Below are 21,512 nucleotides of genomic sequence, written 5' to 3'. Positions count from 1 at the left end.
TGGAAACCGTCTACAACAACAGATGTGTCAAAATTTGCAAATTCAAATTTAGTTTTATCTGAATTTTACAAATATTTATATTATAAATATTAATTTTAATTTGAATATTTTAATACTTTGAGATTATTCTTGAACTTGACTTTTGGTAATCCAGTTTCAATAAACTACAGACTGATTTCTAAAACTACAAGAATCGAAATTAATAAAAATGATTTATTTCATTTATACAAGAAGCGTTTTATCCTAAAAACAAAATAATTACAATGATTAGGCTTGCTTGCGTGTTAAGAACGTTTAAATCAAAGTTTCTTTCGAGATTAATAACTTTGTGAAATTTAGTATAAGTGGGCTATTCGATGGTTGCTATAACAATTAAGAAGTAGGTGTGGGAATCATAAAATAATATCTAAGTCATGTATGTGTTGTTTATTATCATAAAAAGTGTCGACGACCTTTTGGCTGCGTTGTGCTGGTAGTTGATAATTTAAATGTAATAATGTTAACGTTGAGAAACAAAACTATTGTGTTATATTTTTTTTGTGAGCCATGCCATTTATAATGTAATGTACATTTATTAAACATACAGCGGAGGGACTTTTTGTTCTTTCGTTGTTGAGAAGTAATAGTATTAAGATAGCATTAAACTCTTAGCTAATAATTTTATTAATAACAAAATAGGCTATTAATTATTAGATCAGATCCTTTCGTGTCACTTCCACTCCTTACGCACTTACGGACTCATCCTACCTTATCGTGAACTACATATATTCCGAAAATTTATATATCTGCTTAGTTAATTAGGGTTAATAGTCGACAAATTTTATCGAATACATTATAAGACCATCGATCAGTTAAACTAGAGGTGTGTCTTGTGCACTGTAAAAAAGTGAATTGAAGCTTGATAATTATTTTAGATAAAATAGCAATATGCTCATTTTCTGCAAACAAACATGATCGGAAAATTATGGATTGCAATATTTCTAATCAATGCACATTTCATGGGAATGTACAACAGGTAGACGAACTTTATTATGGTTACGCTTTCATATGATTGTTCGTGGATTTTTTCCAAGATCACATTGCAGAAAGTTAATGTAATGGTGCAACGGCTCGCGCGGGCCTACTAACACCGGTTTCAGTACCAAACCGGCAGTTCCACTACGTATACTGACCTGTTTGGACGTCCAAGCTGCACGGAGCTAAACACGTTATTATCCTTTTATTTTAAAATGAACTATAATCGCGCGTGAGTCTGCCTAATTCAATACCGAGAAATCGAAGGCTGCAATTGTGAAAATGAACGAATCATCTTCAGTGACGAACGACACATGGCATTGGTACAAAGAAGTAGTGATGTCATGGCTGGAACACCCTGGAATGGAAGAGTACGAGGGTCTGAACTTGACAGCCTTGAAGATGGACCAGGCCTACATGGTGGGGACGTCCGATAAGGATGTCGGGGTCTATAGTGTCTCGGATGACTGTTTTAGAGTAAGTAATTTTATATCTTGCTTAGAAAATTACATAAATATATGAGTCATTAGTCATCAATTGTTTACAACAACTTAAAGTGATTTGAAGCATTTTTTTGTGATTACGTTTGTGCTTCTTGTGACATGTTATCTTTTGTTATCGTCTATTTTGTTTTGAAAGACAGAATCCCATAGTACCTCAATAAAATACATATCTTAAATTCAATCAATCTTCAATTGCTTGTCGATATGTTTGACGTGAAAATATTTTGCTTATTTTGTTTTTGAGCGACGTTAATTTTAAAATTTCGAGGTCATTGTCTTTCAACTGCAACCAAAACAAGGCGCGGTTTTGGTTTGGGTTTATTTTATGAATTACAAATAATTGATTTACCGCCTTATTGTTGAAATACCATAAGTCGGGTTGGAGCCGTTTATTTTTTATGTTGATGCGCATTATTAGTCGTAAACATGAATGGTATTATTAAACGTCCTTCAACACGTTCATAGGTTGTAAAGTATGCCAAGGCAAACGAAGATAATACTTAAATGCAATCATCTAAATATTTATCTAAGAATCGAGGACGTAAACTTGTATAACTTGTTCTTTCCTATGCACGCAATGCATAAGCAAATAACGACGGACGCTTGAGGTCAATAACCTTTTGCTTTTTTCCTTTGCTTTACAATGCAGGTTCCCGAAATATGAAGTATTTTAAACGTACCGTGCAAATGGATATTGTATCATGTTTTTACCGCTTTATATTCGGGAATATTTTCCCTACGGGATATTTAAATTTCACCAATTTGGAAACTTGGCTACGAGTAACGAAAAAGGGGATATTTAAGTTACTTAAACTATTGTTAGTTAGCTAACCTATTGTTAGTTAAACAGTTTAGATCAAATTTAAATTTGTGCCTACCTTTTCACAAACGGAACAAACAAGTCAAAGTCAATACCGAAATACATTTCACTTGAAATATATGCACATTAAATGTGTATTATTAGGTCCTTACTCTTGAAGTTTCTGATTCTCAGTAATGGCATCTTTGATGTATGATATTTGTGGTTTATTTTACAATTGAAAATTTATTTTACATTAAACTAGGGAAGCTCTGTTTCGAAAGAACTTATTAATGTGTTTTTACGTCATTTGATGATTTGTGAAAGAAATAACAATAAGACAATCAAAATTGCCTTTAATTAATTACTATTTGTTTCTCGCTGAAGTATTTAGCTCAGGAATTAATCAAATTTCCCAAAAAGCTCATCGATACCTAAAATATATATTTAATTTCATACGTGATTCAAAAAACCGTCATTTTTTGTTAAATAAATGGCATTTGCATAGATAAGCATTTAAACCAATAAATATATTTCCGAGTGTCTTATTAATTTAAGAACTGCGCTCTCAGCTTAAAAGGTCAATCATTTTAGATGCACTTTAAGGTACAAAATTCATTTTATGTTTAAAAGTCGATAAATATAGCGTGAGAAATTCAAATTACATGCTAACATTCGTTTTTAATAAAGCCTTAATTATCTAAGTGCCAAACATGATCTATTTAATGAACTATCTCATTTGGTATATAATTTTCATGGCTGGGTGTGGCTGGCACATTTAGTTCCATTAAAACAGCCCCCTCTTGCGGGGACCGCGTCAATCGATGTTCTATCACCGGTTTTTCCAAGGTATTTCCAGAGAAAATTATTGATTTAGTTTATGTAGGTTGTGCATAATAAGTAGAATGGTAACGACTTAGCCACAAGGGTGTGTTATTACACTGTTAAACACAATTAAATGTTTTAAAAATTTCTAAAAATTTCTAAAATATTTTGTGATGATAAGAATTATTTTGTTATGATAAGAATTATTTTTGCGAATAAGACAGGCTTTTGACTAAATTTTACTCGTGAAACAGAAGCTAGGATTTCCGTCTTAAGATATTTTGCACGCGAATTGTCAATGTGTATTTCATTCTGCCTATTTCAGCCATAGAAGTAAGCAAGAAGCAAGTGTCTTAGTTTGGTATTGAAATTACTATTCCTGAGAGATTCACTGAGACCATTACGCCCGTGGTGTGAGAAACTATCAGCGAATAGTACCCTATACTAGGCAGATATCTTTCAGAGTAGATCACAGAAATTAGATTACATCACAGAGTTTTATAATCCTTACTAAAACTGGAAACTGTTTTGCATTCATACGCAGTTCGTTAATCATATTGTTGTGAAATAAACGGTAATGAGTTTCAGATTTTTAATTTAGAATAGTTAAATTATATTCGTGTTACGAAATCGCATAATTTTTGAGATGCAACTTATTATTTCCTATAGTAAAATGTATACGATTTAAGCCCATAATTTGATCTTGAAATAAGTTTAGATAAAGCATTCGGAAGTCATTATTTGCGTTACATTTCGCGTTAGAAGACTTAATAAATGCAGCGTTCTTTTTAGCTGTATAATATTGTCACACTAGCGGCCCGCTCCGGCTCCGCTTGGGTCCTTAACAAAAAATTCAACGATATTTGACGTTGTTTTATTTTTTAAAATAAACGAACACTTATTGTTGCATAACTATAATAGTTAGACATATGCTGTCGCGACACTTTTTGTAAATAATAATGTGTTCTACAAAGTCGTAGTAGGTACATTATTTTATTCTATCATCAATAGTTTTCGCAGGGCACGCGATGTAAAGAATATTTTAGGTATTTTTTTTACACCTTGGGTTACATTATTGAAGTTTTCGTAAGGATCCCTTATTTATTTCAAAACAGATTATAGCCTATGTCACTCGTGAATAGTGTAGCTTTAAAACAGTGAAAGAATTTTACAAATCGGTTCAGTAGTTTCGGAGCCTATTCAATACAAACAAACAAACAAATCTTTTCTCTTTGTAATATTAGTATAGATATTTAATATTCATGTTAATTAAGTTGATGAAAAATATTGTGTATTTTTTTAATCACAAAATCCATTAAAAATTGTCATACTAAGTGTGACAATCAGAATTTTCTTAACTCGAGAATCATATTAAAATATACGTCTTAATGCCGTAAAATGATCAAACTAAGTCCTTGCGACCACAATAAGTGCAATGAGGTCAGAAAGTTAGGCAAGTGTACAAGTAAAATATTTACTCATAACTGGACGTCAGCTATGCCAGAGGACCTTATCCACTTCTTGTACCCTAAATGTTCCTACTTAGTTTAAAACCTAATTCAAAAGCAGGGTTGAAGTTATAAAGGCTGCTCTCATAACAAACTAGAACATGTTATAACGTACTCAGCTCGAAGCAATCAAAGACGCTACACAGCTGTATCGGAACCGCTCCCAAAAACGAAACGCAATATTAGTGATTCTCACTTTTTTTCCTATATGTTCGCTGGTAGACTAAGAGGCTATTTCAGCTACGCCCTGACGGGTAGGTAAGCTCACGGGCTTGACCTAAGAGGATTTGCTAACGCCAGCCCTACCAAGAGCAATGCTTTGCTGATTCTCACAGATGTCATAATTTAAATTGTGTAGTGATTTTTACTACAACAAAAAAGGCGGTATTTAAAAAAAACAGAAATCTAATGTTATTTAGTATAACGGACGTGGCGTCAGCTGCCATGCCCTACCGCCAGTTATGCCGCCAAACCATGTTAACGCGCCCCCTTCCGCCACTGCCATTAGCCAAAGCCCACGAAGGGGGCCTAGTGTTAATAAAACAAGCCGTGCCAGCAATTTCTACCTGCTTTCTGCTTTCTGGCACAAATAAAAGAACTTGTCGTTACGCTGCTGGTTTTTTTTGTCACATCATCTGCAACATTAGGTTTAAAAAAATCCTTATTTTCAGTGTCCATTTGAACTCCAAAAGAAGTTGTCGGCTGGGACTGAAGAGTCCTGGGTGGTGAGCACAACACGTAGATCCACGTGGAGAGTGTACACAGATCTCACTGACTCGTATGTAACTGCTGGGAATACCACGTAAGTTGATTACGTATAATGATTACTGTTGCTTAATTGACATAGAGAGGAAAGGCACCAGAAGCTCATATACATAATTATGAGAACGGTTTCTTTATTTTCCTTCCTAATCTTTTTTTTTATTGCTGTATAGGCAAACTAGCATACGGCTCTCCTGATGGTGAGTGGTTCCCGTCGCTCATGGAAGTCAGCAATGCCAGGAGCAGAGCCAAGCCGCTGCCTACCTAATCGTCGGCCTCGTGGTCTTATTCCGGCTTCTTCGTTATCTCGAGAGGTTTTGTAAACGTCTGCCCAAGCAAGAGCAGTGCTTCGCTGAATCTTTTACCGCATCGGAATCGCGACTCACTGAAAAGATCGGACGAGAATTTCAACGAGTTACTTCTACCTATGAGTTAGGTTGCACGTCGCAATCTTCATCGCCTTTGACGGCTTAGACGAGAGCGGTGCCTGGAATATACATTGCTAAAATCATTGAGAGTGGATCGGGAGGACCCGAAATGACGTGTCAAAGGCGACGCCGACTGTGTGTTACCCTATCACCTGAGTAAAAAAACAATACCTCTAAACGGAGAGTAACAGTTCTAATTTTGTTTTCATAATCTAATTTCATTCAATTTCTTCTCCTACCGTAGTTAAAATGAGTGTTTATACACATGTCTGATAGTCAATGCAATTACTAAAGAAAAAATTACTGAATTAATATGTTCTGATTTGGCATAGGATACACTTTATCTTGATAAATGACATGACCCGAGCAAGGTCGAATGATTTAACCATTAGATAAATACAGCATTGTACGTTGTCTGGTTCGCTATTTTTGCAACCAAACGAATCTATAAATCGATTGATAAATTATGGAACAGAGATTAACACAGGCAATTAATTAAATTAAAATACCGAAAAATACATGTTTTATTCTTTCCGAATTACAAATTTAAGGGCGGGAAATAATCGAGGGAATAGTCTCCGGTCATCGTTCTCGTCGAACCCGTCGCTTGCGACGAAGGGCTCCACGGGTAAATTAACCCACAGACACAGCCCACTGAGTGTCTCGCCTGATCTTCTCAGTGGGTCGTGTTTCCGATCCGGTGGTAGATTCTGCAAAGCACGGCTCTTGCTAAGTTTCGTTTCCTACTAGTTAAGGTTACGCTGATATAGCTTCTCAAGGCTATCAGCTTAGGAAGAAAAAAAAAGGTATAATCTAGAACAGCGGTCGGGGAACTTTTTTAATTATTACCCCAAAATATTTTTATGTTAGTTGATATTACCCCATGGCGAAGAACAAAAAAAAACGAAATCGCTTCTTTTTAGTATTTTTCATATTATAGCCCCCATGATAATTTTGAAAAGAAAACAATAAATAAAAATTTAACGATTCTAAAGAAGTTTCACTTCAGTATACTTTTTACTCACAAAAGTTTCATTTTACCCCATTTGGGGTAATTTACCGCGGTTCCCCGACCGCTGGTCTAGAACGTCTAGAAGCACATGTTGTTCAGAATAAGGATTCAATCTTTTTTATGTCTGCCCAGGGGACTTCTGTGCCAGCTGCGTCCAGAGGTCGGAGAATTCGGAGTGTACAGACTGAACGCCACCAGCGACGGATGCGACATCCGAACCGACAGAGAACCGGTCGACATTTACTTGCGTAAGTCTTGTAAATTTTAATGTATAACGAATTATTAAAACTATCCTAATTTAAGGTGTATAATTTATAAATTATAACGATGTAAGATATATTTCATTGGTGCTATATCGACTGACAGCTTTTTTAAAACTTCGTGGTTGCCCGGCGACGTCTCTGCCGCTCCGCCCGCACGCATGCCCCTCCAAGACCCACGAGTAGAACAAATAGGGATGTGCGCGTTATAAATAAAAATGTAAATTTTCTAGTTTTATTATGTTTTATACGAACTTAACACTTGTTCATATGACTGAATGAACACATGGAAGAATTATTTTATATATTTAGTCAGATGAAAGAAAGAAGAAATCGGAAATTTTACAAGAGTTATATACTCGAGACCTTAGAACTTATATCTCAAGGCGTGTGGCGCATTTACGTTGTAGATGACTATGGGCTCCAGTAACCACTTAACAACAGGTGGCCTGTGAGCTCGTCCACACTCATAAGCAATAAAAAATATATATATTAAAGATATTGTGAGCCTGCTCGGATAGACACCTCCATCACATTTATTTTTCATTCATAGTAATGACAGATTTGTTCGCATTATAATTGTATGAAAGATGACTAGAAAACACAGAAATAATTCAATAACTTAGAACATTACTCATATGTTTACAAACCTTGTAATTAATTCTACATCCAGTTTAGAATTATACGTTCTGCATATTATAATTTATGACCATTTGTGATACGTAATATCAATGTGATTTGAATATTTTCCTCTTTAAGATAATACAAATCGAATTGGCTTTTCCATTATGTTCTTGATGCTATGCACACAGGACCCTTGACACACTATTTTATATAAGTAATCTGAATGCCCTTGTTGTATATTCGCTATCTCAACTTACTCGTTTATCTGATCTCACTTTCTTTATCAATGATATTATCGTTTTCTGAAAGGATATTAGATTCCGAGTAAGGCTTCTTGCGACGTACAAATGAATTACATTTAATTTTTAAAGATATTTTATATTATTTACTGGTGGTAGGACCTCTTGCGAGTCCGCGCGGGTGGGTACCACCGCCCCGCCTATTTCTGCCGTGAAGTAGTAATGCGTTTCGGTTTGAAGGGTGGAGCAGCTGTTGTAACTATACTGAGACCTCAGAACTTATATCTCAAGGTGTGTGGCGCATTTACGTTGTAGATGTCTATGGGCTCCAGTAACCACTTAGCACCAGGCGGGCTGTGAGCTCGTCCACACATCTAAGCAATAAAAATAAATGTTTCATTTACACATTTACACATTTACACACAAATACATATTTTTTACGATTCAAAATTGAGTGTAAGATTGAGGTCACATCTCGAGCAATAAGACGAAATTACATAATTTTAATAATACTGCGCTTAAATTGGATTGTGATACAAAAAACAACTGTTGACTTTCGGTCACTATTTAAGTAAACGTGTTTGTTTCATAAATATTGCGTCGTAGTGTTCAGATTTTCTTTTTAGTGCAGCATCCGCGAGCACATTCGTTGAAGCATGACATTGAATTAACACAACGAAATATCATGGTGCAAATAGATTTTTTTTATTTTGAACCTACCTAAGCTGATAGCCTTGAGAAGCTATGTCAGCGTAACCTAATAAGTGCAAATAGATACGCAAAAAACCGTATTTAGCGTTCCAACAGGAGCCTAAAATGGTCAAGAATCTTTTTCCAAAAAAAAAACAGATCTTATCTATCCAACATTAGAAATAAGTCGATGTATGTAACTTTCCTATACTACACCACAGATAATACACTTAATATTTAAGATACTACACTCGAAATAGCTGGACCGATTTCGATGACATTTCCAGGAAATTTTCTTTCCCACCTTGAGATATAAGTTCTAAGATCTCAGTAGAGTTACGACGGCTGCCCCACCCTCCAAACCGAAACGCATTACTGCTTCACGGCAGAAATAGGCAGGGTGGTGGTACCTACCCGTGCGGACTCACAAGAGGTCCTACCACCAGTAATTACGCAAATTATAATTTCGCGGGTTTGATTTTTATAACACGATGTTATTCCTTCACCGTGGAAGTCAATCCTGAACATTGGTTGAGTACGTATTTCATTAGAAAAATTGGTACACGCCAGCGGGATTCGAACACCGTTGCATCGCTAGATACGAATACACCGGACGTCTTATCTTTTAGCCCACGACGACTTCAAACTGGTTGCAGCATTTGCGTTGTAGATGTCTATGGGTTCCGGTAACCATTTACAGGAGCTGGACCGTGAGCTCGCCCATCAATCTAAGCAATAATAAAAAATAAATAAAAACTTTCCAATCATGATAATGTTTGAATATTACATGAAGTTATAAAACTAAAAGAATATTTTATCGTAATTTAGTGCAACTGAGATAATATGTTGAATAGTTTTAAAATAATTGTCTGCTATTATCTAATACACGCTGTTTAGAATTGAGCGCCAAATAAATTCATTAAGTACTTTGAGTTTGTTTAATTTTAGCATACACTCGTTATGCAATATGAGTTTATTGAGATCTCAACTTGACGAATCTCAGGTGACAATCGCATAGTGTTTTTATGAGTTTCGGTAATCAATTCATACGGGGTCGCGATCCTGGCTTCCAATCGAAGCAAAACAAAATATTACTAAAAATCCTTTAAAACTTTAACCCACGATATGTTGTGACCCCTGATCCCTTGCTCGCCCACCTGTCCTTGTGAAACTGGAAAGGCATCAGGGCCACCAGTAAACTCTGCGGTGGATTAAAGTTATAATATAATATTATACATAATTTTTATGACGATAAGTTTATGGCTAAATTTGTTAGTAAGAAAGAAACAAATGTCTTAAAAACGATTCATTTGAAATCGTCAAGCAGTTTCATTGATAAGACGAATCGTCAGCAGTGGAAATTGTGAAAATGTAGCGTAACTAATACCAGTCAGTGGCTTCGCGAGGGCCGGTGAAAGTGACAAACTCTAAGTATTATTTATTCGATTGGTTTCTCATCGTTATTATTTATTTGTTTACGTTACGAAATCACGCGAAGTTTCTTTTTAAATTTACCTGAATTTTCAACCGCGATCGTTGACTGACGGAAATATTTTAAAAAGTAATCATTTCTATGAAAGTGAATTTCACATGTTGTCTTTATAGACAATGTAATAAATATATCAAATTTATTGTTTATTTTATTTCTTTATTTATGTACACACAGAAAACAAGACACAGTACAGAGTAATAGGAAAATTATGTACAAAGGCACTGCTTATTTGCAAAGCAAAATTTTGCAAAGCAAAAAAAATTGCTGCAAATTTATTGTTCAATATAATCAAAATTCGAAGGGTTTATTTCTGGCAGTGTATAGTATATTGAGGGGATGTAATTTACACAAAGAATTTCAATGTTAATTTTTCACTGATTCCAAATAAAAAGAAGGATCTGCATTCGGGATGTATTAAATATTTTTTCTAGTTAATTTTCCCTAAAATATTTTACTGGGATAAACATGAAAATGGTTTGAAAATTTACGTAATTCATCTTAACATTTTAGTTGTTATTTTTTTGAATGTTTATGCAACGTCTACTTTTGTAATAGCGAAATTGTTTACGTTTTTATGTGCAGAAAATCTATGGTTAAATATTTTATTGTTTAATAAATAATGAGTTTGTTAGAATGTAGGTATAACTAGTCAGGTCATAAGTATTGTCACACAGTAAAAACTTTTCTTTTAGAATGCTGGCCACAAAAAAGTTTATTGAATTCGAATTTCGAATTCTTCATGAAAATAAAAAAGGTATAATTTTAGAATTTTACTCATTTTTAAATATGAAGTGGACGCTTAAAGAAGACCGTGTTGCAGTTATTGCGTTGCATCGTTGCGGTTACGCGCCAATTAAAATTTTTAACATACTGAGAATTTTTAATATAACCAAAAGATTCGTTTATCGTACCATCAAACGATACAATGAAGACTCTAGTGTAGATGACAGGTCAAGAAGTGGTCGCCCTCGGTCTGTTAGGACTCCAGCAGTGATAAAAGCTGTGGAGGTGCGAATTCAAAGAAATCCCAAACGTAAGCAGAAACTGTTGGCCCTTCAGATGGGGTTAAGCAGAACCACGGTGAAAAGGGTGTTAAATGAAGACTTAGGGCTTCGGGCATATCGAAGAAAAACAGGACATCGTTTGAATGCTCGTCTAATGGACCTGAGACTGAAGAGATGCCGCGCTTTGTTGAAGCGGTACGCGGGAAAAAAGTATCGGGAAATTCTTTTTTCGGATGAAAAAATTTGTACCGTAGAAGAGAGCTACAACAAACAAAATGATAAGGTGTACGCACACAGTAATGAAGAAGCGAGCAACCGCATTCCGCGTGTCCAACGAGGTCATTTTCCATCCTCGCTCATGGTATGGTTGGGAGTTTCTTATTGGGGCTTAACAGAGGTACATTTTTGTGAGAAAGGGGTAAAAACGAATGCAGTTGTGTATCAAAATACAGTCCTGACGAATCTTGTGGTACCTGTTTCTCATACCATGTTCAATAACAGGCACTGGGTATTCCAACAAGATTCGGCGCCAGCTCATAGAGCGAAGAGCACACAAGACTGGCTGGCGGCGCGTGAAATCGACTTCATCCGGCACGAAGACTGGCCCTCCTCCAGTCCAGATTTGAATCCTTTAGATTACAAGATATGGTAACACTTAGAGAAAAAGGCGTGCTCAAAGCCTCATCCCAATTTGGAATCACTCAAGACAGCCTTGATTAAGGCAGCCGCCGATATTGGATGGCATGGACATCGTTCGTGCTGCGATAGACGACTGGCCGCGCAGATTGAAGGCATGTATTCAAAATCACGGAGGTCATTTTGAATAAACTTTAGTGTCATAAGAATCTATGTTTTGTTAAGTTCATTTTGGTATATGAATGGTTACATAATGAATAAACTTGTTTCAATTATTTTACATTAAACATGTGACAGAATTTATGACCTGACTAGGTACATATTGAATTGTTTTCTGTAAGTAAAAACTGAATGGAATCACTCGTATCGCTTATGATTATGATAAGTTACATAGTACAGTGAATTCATGAATTTTATTTGAGGGAATTAAACCCGAGAAAAAAACGGAATGAACGATTTTCGGTCAATCTCAATGGAGGTAGTTTTTGACATATGTTTTCGATGTTTCCCGAACGTGCTATTTGAAAATTGAAATTGGTCACACCTTGCTCGTGCCCCTAGTATTTCTGGTATCTATGAGTGATGATTGTCCCATAAGATTACAGTGAAATTTCGAGTCCTTCATGATAGGATGGTATCCATTCCAACTGGTGGTAGGACCTCTTGTGAGACCGCACGGGTAGGTACCACCGCCCCGCCTATTTCTGCCGTGAAGCAGTAATGCGTTTCGGTTTGAAGGGTGGGGCAGCCGTTGTAACTATACTGAGACCTTAGAACTTATATCTCAAGGTGTGTGGCGCATTTACGTTGTAGATGTCTATGGGCTCCAGTAACCACTTAGCACCAGGTGGGCTGTGAGCTCGTCCACACATATAAGCAATAAAAATAAAAAAAGGAGAATATGTGCCCTCAGCTCTTCGGCACATAATTACGGAATACAAAGGTTTTGCTAACACAAACAAAGATGTTTAAAGAATGTCAATTTCCCAAACAAACCTTATGTGGAAAGACGTTGTTGGAAAATTGTCGCTCTCTAAGCAAACCACAAACAACAGATTTGTAGAGGCTCTAATAGAAATTTCATGCTTTACGTAATCTTCACGTAGAAACTTAGTAACCATTACCACGTTTGAACGGTTACTGGGTGCTAATGAAAAATCGTTTTCAGTCGACCGCTTTGAATTTTGTTTTTATTGCTTGTATAGTTGGACGAGCTCACAACCCACCTGATGTTAAGTGGTAACTGGAGCCCATAGACATCTACAACGTAAATGCCGCCACTCACCTCGAGATATGAGTTCTAAGGTCTCGTGCGTACTCACTAGAGGTCCTACCACCAGTAATTACGCAAATTATAATTTTGCTGGTTTAATTTTTATTACACGATGTTATTCCTTCACCGCGGAAGTCAATCGTGAACATTTGTATGTACGTATTTCGTTAGAAAAATTGGTACCCGCCTGAGAGATTCGAACACCGGTGCATCGTTAGATACGAATGCACCGGACGTCTTATCCTTTAGGCCACGATGACTTGAATTTGGTTGCTCTACGAGAAAAGTTTCGTGCCTTCATTGAGCTACTTGTTATAGACGGGGCGTGACGCCCGGTAGACTCGTTGAGTGAAGCAACTATACTAGGGCTCAACACCTAGATAATACCTACTAATATTGTAAATCTGAAAGTTTATATGGGGGATTTTTATTACTGAAACCAGCAAAAATTACTAAACTGAATTTGAATGATTACACGATAACATAATATAGTCCGGATTAACATTAGGGATATTTTTATCAAGGCCTACTTACACGGCAATTGTTCGATATGTCTGCTATAGTAAACACACTGTGGTCACTGGTTTTGACTTGACATGTTCCGGTATTCACAAATCGACAGGTCATTTATGAATCAAAGAGGGGCACTCTTTATTTCGGGGATTTTTTATTGCTTAGACGTGTTCGACGGAATGAGTTCACAGTCGATCTGGTGTTAGGTGGTTTCTAGAGCCCATAGACATCGGCAACGTAAATGCTGCTACCCACCTTGAGACGAGAGTTCTAAGTATCAGTTTTTATAGTACAAAGGCTTCAAAACGAAACGCATTACTGCTTCACAGAATAACTGGGCAGGGCGGTGGCACCCCTGCGGGCTCAAGAGACGTCCTATTGTATATATAGCTATTATAGCTATTATATATATACACATATATATATATATATAAAGATTAGCTGACCCGGCAGACTTCGTAGTGCCTCAATCGATAATGTATAAAATCAACTTAAAACAAACAAAAGGAATCCATCCGACGGAGGACACATTAAAGGGAAAACAAAATTGTTATTTTTAATTAATTCCGAGCATTTTCATATTTATCTACCTTTTAAACCTTCTCTGGACTTGCAAAAATCATTCAAGACCAAAATTAGCCAAATCGGTTCAGCCGTTCTCGAGTTTTAGCGAGACTAACGAAGAGCAATTCATTTTTATATATAATATAGTTAATATCGTCCATTAAAAAAATGCGTAAGCGTAATTAGTAAGTAACATAATAATATGTCATAATATAGAACCAGTGGTATTATCACTTGTCTCCGTTTCGGAAACAGTGGCGTTACATTGTCTGATAAAAGGACAGATAATTTTGTTATTTAGTCACAATGCTCGGTTTGTTCGTGGAACGTTGACACTTAACCCTTTGAGGCGCCAGCAGAAATTGTAACTTGGGGCCGTTAAAGACCTACATTTGTGTTGAAGTATAATCGTTTTTGCACCGCTGTGAAAAATTCGATGCAACGGAAAAGTTACTGTAAAAATACACACAAAAAAATTACAGGATCTAATATGCAAATTTGACTTCTAGAACACGTGAATTCTACAAACATTTTTATATTTTACTAGCTGACCCGGCAGACTTCGTAGTGCCTCAATCGATAAATAAGAGACCTAAGCTTTTGTATAAAATAAAGTTAAAACAAACAAAAGGAATCCGTCCGACGGCGGACACATCAAAAGAATAACAAAATTGTTATTTTTATTTAATTCCGAGCATTTTCATATTTTTCTACCTTTTAAACCTTCTCTGGACTTCCACAAATAATTCAAGACCAAAATTAGCCAAATCGGTCCAGCCGTTCTCGAGTTTTAGCGAGACTAACGAACAGCAATTCATTTTCATATATATAGAAGATTAATCACGCAATTCCATACTTACATCAAATTTTTTTATGTAGGGATATTTCATTACACCAAAATAGACTAGTTTTTGTGAAGTTTTACAAATAAAAATGCATTTAGCATAACAAAGGAATGCCATTATATGATTGAGCATTGTAAGTAATTGTTACGAAGCATGCGATCTCTGTGGGCGTGAAGAGGATGTTGTGCCAAATCCATTGTCTGAGTCGATTTGTCGAGATGAGCACCATCCGCTCGAGACATCCGATAAACGACCTAGATTACATTCGTCGTGTATTGTTGGATAAACAGCCGTATTCAATTGCTACTCAATAGGCCGCATGAAGATATTTCGTCGCTGAAGCAACACGCTTAAAATTCGTGATCAGATAAAACGATTACCTTGCAATCGTAAATTTTAAAACATCTGTGTCCTTAGGCATACTATATTAGGTCGTTGACCCACTGAAAATAAAAGAAAATGAAAAGACCAAATTGTGTAAAAAATAATAATATAATTCTGCAACTAAAGATACATTAAATGACTTATTTAAAATACATTTCTTATTTTTCATACCGAAAACATTTTCATTCGTTCCACATTTTAGTCATCATAGTCTTTGAATACGCACGTTTCTCTTGCTATAAAATTGTATTGTCCGTACGTTGTGAAGAAAAGGTCCCAGTACGCCATCCTTTGGCGTTCAATCCTGCTGTCTAAACGTACATCCTTGTCAAGCACCAACACCGGCCTGGTATCGGCAGTGACAGGCTCCCAGATCGTAGGAATCAGATCTGTCGATTTCGGAGTGGGATTCCTAAAAAAATATGGATTAGGGTTGTCATTAGATGTTTTTAGTAGTACATATTGTGTATATTGTTTAATATTTTCTCGAGTCGTAGAGACAATTGAAAGTATCGGTATTATATTATTAAAGACATTTCGAATATTGCGCCGATAATACTGATTAAAATGTTGACGAGTTACAAATACCTTAGATGTCCGTGACCACGAAAACTCTAAAGTATTCCAAACGTCGGAAATAATGACAAGAAAAATCTAGAGATTAAACCGTAAACGTAGTTTAAGAATCTATAGTTTTTGATTTTTGTGCTGACGATGAATATTTTTTCCAAAACAGATTTGACCTTATTAAAGCTATAAGATTAAAGCGCCTAGAAGCCCAGTGAGAATATCTTGCGTGTATTCATAGGTACATTTTATTTTGATATTTTAAATTATGATTAACATGACTTAAAAACCACATCTTTATAATGGTGTTTATGTAGTGTTTCTAATTAAGTGATATTTAAATTGAATACAATTACCCGAATTTAACGAAATTAGTCCATAGAGTCGTTATTCGATCGACCATTAATTGCTCCTCTTCCGTCCTATCTGAACCTCCAGCCGTTTCGAATAAGTAGTTTAACTCTGATGAATGCTCAGCGCCATCCTCTAACTCCCCGGAATAACTGAACAAATACTCGTAAATCTTTCCTGCGTTTTCGTCAAGCAGTTGTGTAATAGTTCTTTGAGACGGGTGATTGTAAACAAAGTCTGATTCAAAGTCTTGTAATTCAGAAGCAACTTCCGCTGATAAAGAGCTGTCTCCAATGTAAAAATGCCTTACGTTCTTTGCTGCTTTTTCTATTTGAGCTTCGTCAAGGTTAAAGTTACTCTTTAACTTTTCATAAAAGGGGTCTGTTGAAAAGTAATCTGCACTCAAAGACTTTTTCTCTTTATTTGTATTCCCGATCATAATTGGAGTGTTTCTAACTTTTTTCTTGTTCGTCAAAGAATAGGGATCACTTTCAACAAAATTGCTGATTCCGCTAAACGATCTCTCTCTACAAGGCTTCAATTGTAATTCTAATTCTTTAGCAGCAGCAACTACTAAGTCAGGTGATGTTTTTGTGAGGAATTGTATAGCTTCTTCAGTTTCAGTTGTATTCAATCCTAAATGAACAGCTAATTTAATGGCTGCCTCAACATCTGCGTTTACGAACATGCCTTCACTTTGTGGTGTACCGCTTTCAATGATAACCTTGTGAAATAGTTTTTCGTTGTCAGAATACAGCTGTAGCAGCACAGATGTGGCTCCGGCATCTTGACCTGCAATAGTTACATTATACGGATTGCCTCCAAAAGACGCAATGTTATTTCGAATCCAGCTTAAAGCTTTGTACTGATCCCGAAGTCCCTGATTTCCAGACGCAGTTGGAACATCAAGACACAAAAATCCATATGGCCCCAATCTATAATTCATTGTAACTACTAAAACTCCATGCCGAACTATATTTTTGACTCCGTAATCCGAAGCGCTTCCTGTCGCAAAATCTCCTCCATGAATCCAAACTAAGACAGGCATAGGGTTCCTAGAACTAGCTGCACTTGGTACGTAAATGTTCAAACGTAGACAATTTAGTGTTTGTTCACCGACCGACGAAGATGTTTGAGGGCACCTCACTTCGTCAACGGCATCGTGAATTATTTCAGGAAAAGCTATAGGGTCTGTAGCAGTCTGAAATAGTACAAATGTTAATTTTTTAAACAGATCGTAAACATTTGGTTGGTTATTGACAAAGTGTAATAATTTTACGACCAGTGACATAACAACATAAATCCAATGAGGAAAAGTCTGTTTGGCTATTAATCAGAAGTCATAGGTGCACGGTTTCAGGTATTCCTCGTCACTTAACTTTGCTATCTCGCATACTGGCGTAGTGTCTGAGAGCTCGCAAGCTAGTACCATCGTCTTGCGGAGCTCTCGTCTCTTTTATTGAGGAGCCATAATGTCATTCGCCTTAAAGGGTTTTATTCCAATGCAATAGAGCTCTTAGGATAATGGCTCAAACATTTGGCACAATTTAGGTGATGTCTAAGCAGAATTTATTAAAGATACTGCTCAAGGAGCAGATCTTATTACTAGCGCTAATTAATGAAATTAAAAATGACATGCTAATAAAACAGAATATTTTCAAACCGCACACAATGAGAATATAAGTTTGTCAGCATTTTTAATTGAAAAGAAAAACGTTCAAAATCTAAAAAAAATCAAAAGTATAAATTGAGAGTAACTATCTATAAGCCTGTTCAATTATCAACATTATAAACAAATGTTCATAGTTTTATCGGTAGCTTAAGCGCTCTTGTGGTCTCTTTGTTAGTGAACAAATAAGTCAATGACACTTCAATTGTCACTGAATATTATGGCAATAAGTGTTTCACAATGCTTATTATCTTCACCAAGACCTTTGTATGAACAAAAGTGCTCAATAACAATAATACTTACACTAAAAGGATTATTTACGTCCACTTTGGCGTAAGGAATACCCAAAAATATGGAATAATCTCCGTCTGCTGCTTTGTGACCCCTCACTAGTCCTTGGTTACTGATAAGAACTAATGGATCCACCCTCACTAGATTAGCCTGAACGTAACTTAACATCAGCAACAAGAACCACGGCATGAAATCCATTTTACACCACTGTTTACTAAACTAAGTAAGGTCGAAGAAGCACTGGCAACAAACTACATCCCATGATATACATATTTTTATCTCGACATATTGAAAGGGATAAATTCAGATATGGTTATCGGGCATCTGAAGTGTCTACGTAACAGTTGATATAAATTTTATGATTGACGAAAGAGAGTTTTAAAAATTCTTCAGATATGTTTTCGTTACGCAATTTTGTGTCGGCTGCCTTTAAAAGGTTTTGTGCGATTGTTGTGACCTCGTTAATCTTCATACTTGTTTCCCAATGTTTTTCATTAATACTTTTTAGAATATTTCATTTCTTATCCGTATAGGGCAAAAACTTTATTCGCTAACTCTCCCTGACACACATTTTGTTTTCCTTTTTGCGAAGGCAAACCATTAATTACATAATATTTAAAATTGTCAGTGACATTTTAGTCTAAATAGTTTAAGCTGTATATTAGATTAAAATGCAACACAGGTATATGTGATTTTATAATTTGTTAATGCCTTTTACCATTGAAAGTATTTTGTTTTTTATTGCATTTATGGATGGACGTGCTCACAGCCCACATGGTGCTAATTAAGTGGTTACCGGAGTCCATAGACATCTACAACGTAAATGCCGCCACTCACCTTCTCACTGGAGATGTTCTAAGACCTTAGTTTTTTTTTTTATTGCTTAGATTAGTGGACGAGCTCACAGCCCACCTGGTGTTAAGTGGTTACTGGAGCCCATGGACATCTACAACGTAAATGCGCCACCCACCTTGAGACATAAGTTCTAAGATCTCAGTATAGTTACAACGGCTGCTCCACCCTTCAAACCGAAACGCATTACTGCTTCACGGCAGAAATAGGCAAGGCGGTGGTACCTACCCGCGCGGACTCAAAAGAGGTCCTACTACCAGTAAATATATATATACAGTATAGTTACAACGGGTGACCCACACTAAAAATAAATAAAAAAAAAAAGTAATCAACATTTCTTTGTCATCAGCTCTGCTTCTCCTCCTGGGCACATTGTTGACAGTATGGGTGCTCTATGGCATAATGAAATTGATCATGTCAAAAGTCAGAAGAACCGGTAAACTTAGATACGGAGATAAGGAGCTGGCGATACAACAAAGATTAAGAGCGCTGGATACTTTCAGAGGGTAAGCAGAAATTCTTGAAGGCACCCTTACTAAGGCTTTAATTGTGTAATTTAGTATTTTATGATCCTCATTGACTTTACCACACCCAAAGCTGAACATATATTTTCTTTATAAATATCTAAAGTGTTTGATTGAAAGCCTACCTGTAGCAAAGGTCGGCGCAAGCTTGGACAATGTCAAGTCACTTATTAACTTTAATAGGCCAGAAATATTTTTCGAAACTCAATCACGCATATTTACGGGACGAGACGTACACCAAACAGAAGAATAGTTGAAAGGTCAACTGAAAGTAGCATTTACCCAGACTGATTAACTAATTCTCGCAAACTCAACCATAGACACTGACGCCGTAAGATTCGGATTCATCTAAACATTTTCTCGTAGGTGCTAAACACAAAAAAATCGGCTTGAAAGCATTAGTGTTATTTATTTATTTACTATTTAGTTAAAGGTGAAAATGTAGTTGCTAAAAATAATTTAGGCACCTTTGAATATCATCTAGATAAAAGTTCTCGAAGATGAAAGTAATTGCATTTATGGCAATGTTATGCTAATAATAATATTCGTTTTGAATTCGCGTAGCGCAAACCACACGTAACACGAGAACTCGGCCGCAGCTTATTCATTATACTTTATTTATATGGAGAACAATCCTAAATTATGCAACAATATAATATGTTTACTACTAAACTTAATATTCAATTAATAGTTTAATAAAAATAAAACGTTTTAAGTTTTTATATCTCAAGTGGATTACAGCATTTACATTCATCTCTCTGGTGGATTCTGGAGAATATTATGTCCTCTTATCTACAGCGATATAAAAATAAATAATACTTTTTCAACATCACATCACGACCTATGTATGTTAGTTTTCGCGAATATTTTTAATATATTCCATCAATACAGGCTTTATATGCATCCTCCGAGCATGTGATTTATTTTAAAGATCACGTTTTTGTCATCGAAATCGTCTAGAGTACGTGATTTCACATACCAACTCGTCATAAGTGTCTTTGATATTATCAGAATGGCGATAGTGTTCATGATCTTCGTGAATGACGGCGCGGGCGGATACTGGTGGATGGAACACGCCACGTGGAACGGTATGGTAGCTGGAGACCTCGTCTTTCCAGCTTTCCTCTGGATCATGGGTGTATGCATTCCTCTCTCCGTTAAGAGCGCATTTGCCAAAGGTATACCCCGTTGGAAGATCGTCATGCACATTGTCAGAGTAAGTAAACGATAACCTTCTAATATCAGTGATTTTGTAAATATTAAAATAGATTTGACCGCTTTAATGTCTGGAGATTTTGTCATATAAATAGTTGAAGCAACACGACCTTAAATAAATAATAGTGGTGCTTCTAGGTACTTCAAGCACCGGTCACCGTTCTCGTCGAACCCGTCGCTTGCGACGAAGGGCTCGACGAGTAAATTATCTCTCAGACACAGCCCACTGAGTTTCTCGCCGGATCTTCTTAGTGAGTCGCGATTCCGATCCGGTGGTAGATTCTGCGAAGCACGACTCTTGCTAGGGTTCGTGTTAGCATCGTCGTCAGGTTTGAGCCCCGTGAGCTCACCTACTAGTTACGGTAGGTACGGTACGGTACGGTAGAAAAAAAAACTTTAAATAATCTTTAAACATGCAACCATCTTAGTTGATGAGTTCTCTAACATACATGCGCATACATACAGCATTATTAAAAACAATGATGCACTGATCTTTTTAAGCAAAAATTATATTGTGAATTTGTTTAATTGTGGTTATGCACGCCTTGGAGTTATATAATAACAGGTTAACAACTGGTTCTTCAAGTTACTTTTAAGGGGTGGAGTATCAAGTGACATTTAAAACGGGCATTGTTATGTAAACCTTGAATCGTTCGTCTGAATAACTT

General features: G+C 36.2%; 2 protein-coding genes across 2 annotated transcripts in view; one reads left to right on the top strand and one right to left on the bottom strand.

Moving 5' to 3' along the window:
- Nucleotides 1-420: 420 nt before the first annotated feature.
- Nucleotides 421-21,512, top strand: part of LOC101742351 (heparan-alpha-glucosaminide N-acetyltransferase) — a 28,667-nt gene continuing 7,575 nt past the window's right edge. Inside the window, exons 1-6 of the mRNA XM_004928044.5 lie at nucleotides 421-472; nucleotides 1,074-1,491; nucleotides 5,321-5,451; nucleotides 6,984-7,099; nucleotides 19,455-19,611; nucleotides 20,641-20,845. Coding sequence (XP_004928101.2) covers nucleotides 1,297-1,491; nucleotides 5,321-5,451; nucleotides 6,984-7,099; nucleotides 19,455-19,611; nucleotides 20,641-20,845 — 804 coding nt within the window. The 5' untranslated portion in view covers nucleotides 421-472; nucleotides 1,074-1,296. The remainder of the gene's footprint in view (nucleotides 473-1,073; nucleotides 1,492-5,320; nucleotides 5,452-6,983; nucleotides 7,100-19,454; nucleotides 19,612-20,640; nucleotides 20,846-21,512) is intronic.
- On the bottom strand, nucleotides 15,574-18,451 carry LOC101743505 (juvenile hormone esterase-like). Its single transcript, NM_001281891.1, has 3 exons — nucleotides 18,266-18,451; nucleotides 16,299-17,494; nucleotides 15,574-15,787 (listed from the first exon to the last, which is right to left on the bottom strand). Exons 1-3 carry the CDS (start codon nucleotides 18,449-18,451, stop codon nucleotides 15,574-15,576), a joined length of 1,596 nt encoding a protein of 531 aa, NP_001268820.1.

The sequence above is a fragment of the Bombyx mori genome, chromosome 13, assembly GCF_030269925.1.
Source record: "Bombyx mori chromosome 13, ASM3026992v2".
Taxonomy (NCBI): Eukaryota; Metazoa; Arthropoda; class Insecta; order Lepidoptera; family Bombycidae; genus Bombyx; species Bombyx mori.
Note: the sequence above shows the minus strand (reverse complement) of the source record. Positions and strands in the feature narration are given on the sequence as shown.